This window comes from Brassica oleracea, chromosome C4 (genome assembly GCF_000695525.1).
Source record: "Brassica oleracea var. oleracea cultivar TO1000 chromosome C4, BOL, whole genome shotgun sequence".
NCBI classification, from domain to species: Eukaryota; Viridiplantae; Streptophyta; class Magnoliopsida; order Brassicales; family Brassicaceae; genus Brassica; species Brassica oleracea.
The window spans coordinates 26810411-26813521 of record NC_027751.1 but is presented as its reverse complement, the minus strand read 5'-3'; the positions used below and the strand labels follow the sequence as shown (position 1 = coordinate 26813521).

At 39.0% G+C, this 3111-nt stretch overlaps 1 protein-coding gene across 1 annotated transcript in view; it reads left to right on the top strand.

Annotated features, from left to right (window-relative positions):
* The window catches only part of LOC106338527, a 2895-nt gene extending 718 nt beyond the window's left edge, over positions 1-2177 (top strand). Inside the window, exons 3-6 of the mRNA XM_013777484.1 lie at positions 9-128; positions 435-707; positions 756-1349; positions 1629-2177. Coding sequence (XP_013632938.1) covers positions 9-128; positions 435-707; positions 756-1349; positions 1629-2177 — 1536 coding nt within the window. The remainder of the gene's footprint in view (positions 1-8; positions 129-434; positions 708-755; positions 1350-1628) is intronic.
* Positions 2178-3111: the final 934 nt, after the last annotated feature.

The following is a 3111-nucleotide window of genomic DNA, read 5'->3' as shown; positions in this document are numbered from 1 at the left end:
CCACTAAGAAGCAGAAGAAAGTTAAGACACAGAATGAGTCTGAAGCTGCTGCAACGGGAAAGGGTTCTAGCGAGAAGGAAGGTAGCAAAGATTTGGAGATGGAGAACAAAGCGACTCTGACGACCATTGTGAGTACTCTGGATAATATTTCCAGAAAATTTGATCAGATTGACTTACGGTTGGAAGCTTAAGAGTTAGACAGGAAACAAACCATTGATGGACCAAAAGACCATTGATGACAGGGTGAAAGCTTTACTGGAGGAGCGTCTGAAAGTTCTGGGAGTTGGGAAAATTCCCGAAAACATTGATAACCCATCTCCACCATCAGCAGATAAATCTTTATCGTTGGCATCACCGATGATTCAAACGCAGCAGAAGTCTATTAATAGTCTAGCGTTAGCTGCGACTCCTGTAAGGTTTTTGGACCGAAAAAGAATTTGGCCAAGGAGCTTGATAAGGAATCAGGGGTGAAAAGGACTTTGGCTAAGGAGTTTGGTAGTGTTGCTAAAGCTACTGATCTTGATAGTCAACATCTTGATTTCATAGTAGTTTCTCCTGCAAAGGCTACTAAGGATGATAAGGATGCTAAGGTTCCAGCCTATGGACGCGGCTGCAGGGGCAGGCGTACTGTTAAGGATGAGGATGCCGCTGATAAGAAAAAAGCAGCGCAGGCAGATGCTGCGTTGAAGAGGAAGGAGAAGGCTGAGGCTAAGAAAAAAGAGGCTAATGCTAAGAAAAAAGAGGCTGAGGGTAAGAAAAAAGAGGCTGAGGCATCCAAAAAAGAGGCTGAGTTAAAGAAGAAACAAGAGGCTGAGCTAAAGAAGCAAAAACAGGCTGAGTCAAAGACCAAAAAGGTGACTCCACCGCGTGCCGGTGTAACAAGATGCAAGGTACAAAAATCTGGAGATGACAGTGTATTTGCTGATGTGACTGACGCAGTTGTTGCGGAAGAGAACGAATTCGAGCCGGAGTCTGACGTCGAGAGATCTGAAGTGATTAGATCTGCCGTAATTAAGGAATATCGGGAGAAAAGTGTTCGGTTATCTCCAAAAAGGTTTTCAATGATGGCAGTTTCTTCACCAGCAGTTTTTCCGTACGTAGGAGAGAATGGAACGACGTGCATGAGGAAGAATGTTACTCCTTCATCAGTAATATATGACCCTCTAGCACCTGTTGATCGGGTGCTATTCGAAAAACTGATGCACCACATTAAGGGAATTCCACACAAACCACCAGCACCAGCAGATAAACCAGCGGTCCTCTCAGCTGATCATGAGAGTGACTTCTACAGCATACTCATCCATGAAAGACCATGGCCGGAAAAGGAATATGGATGGGTGTTTGATAATGTAAGTCTTTAGTACGGCTGAGTTATATATTTGATTACGGCTGACTTATATATTTTTTTTTATTATATTACGGCTGAGTTATATATTTGATTACGGCTGACTTACATATTCTTTTATTATATCTCGGCTGGCTTGTTAATATTATTTGTGTAGCATGTCGCTGCGTATATGAACGTCCTCATTAAAAGGTACATGCGAGATCTCACACCATTCTGGTCCAAGCGGATTGCCTTCATTGACGTTTGGTGGCAAAGTTTTTTGATTCACGATTTCACTTAGTTCAAGATAAAACCTAGTATGTTCATCTTCAAAGGCAATGGTTATGAAGATATGTTAAAGGTTAAGCTTCCCGATCAATGTCCAGCAAACTTGAAGTGGTATGAAGATGTGGATCACTTGTACGGATGTCTTCAAACCGGCGGAAATCACTGGGTTGCGTATCATGTGGATCTGAAGAAGGAGAAAATTGATTGCTACGATCCAATCTTTGGAGAGGCAACACCCGAAAGTGAGCAGAGAATTCTAAATTCATTTAAACCGCTGACGCACATGATTCCCGTTATGTTGAGTGATCATATTCCTGCCAATATCCGAGCCCCTAGTAAGAAGAAGTTCTCATTCAGAAGGAGGAGCAAAAGATACATTCCACAAAACACCCAGATTGGCGATTGTGGGGTGTACTCGTTGAAGTTTGTGGAGTGTCTAGCGCTTGGTGTAACGTTTGATGGGATAAACGATAAAAATATTCAAGGTTTACGGATGAAGATGGCAGCAGATATCCTCGATGAAGGAGGAAATACTGTGATGAGCAGTTTGCTGGCTAATTGAACATGTGTTTGTTATTTTGTACTTGACTTATGTTGTTGTTTTGTACTTGACTTATGTTGTTTTTTACTTTATTAAGTATTTGACTCAGTCTTATCGTTTTTATAACCCAGCTGTGTCGTATATGTGTAACTCAGCCTTACCCCAAACATACCCTAGAATCAAAAATGTTAATATAACTCAGTCGAAAGGTTATGTGTAACTCAAACGTATCTATTTAAATAACTCAGCTATACATCCACCATACCCTAGAATCGAAAAATGTTTATACAACTTAGTCGTATCGATTAGTATAAGTCAACCATTACGATATTATAACTCAGCATTACCTCAAACATACCCTAGAATAAAAAATAAATAAATGTTTATACTTTAAAATGTTAAATTGAAACTCCAATTATAAATTTGAAGTGAATATATAATCAACTGAATGTGTCTTCTTTATTGAATTTACGAGGTTAGAATCAATAATGATCTTGAGGTATATGTTGTCTTACAATTACTCATAAACTTAACTGATAGATATAAGGTGTGAGCATAATTGAAAACTCATAAACTATTATTGTGTAATTTATTATGAATTTATGTTTTTTTTTATAATATTTCTTGCACCATAAATCCAAATCCCAAACCTCAAAACCCCAAAAAGCAAACCTAAACCCTAAATAAGCAACTCTAAACCCCAATTACTAAGTCAGCCGTAAATGTTAAAGTAACTCAGCCGTAAAGTGTAACTTAATCTTGACGTTTGGCGGGAAAAAGATAAGTGATTCTTGAGAAATTTTAACTCTAGACGTTTGACGTTCTATACCTCTCTATATATTGTCTCCTCTCTTACACCTTTCTCTCTCTAGAAAAAACCTAAACAATATCTCTCTATCCCCATCAAAAGTTATGCCGATTGTTCCTGGTTATTCAACGATGTTAGAGAACAGTG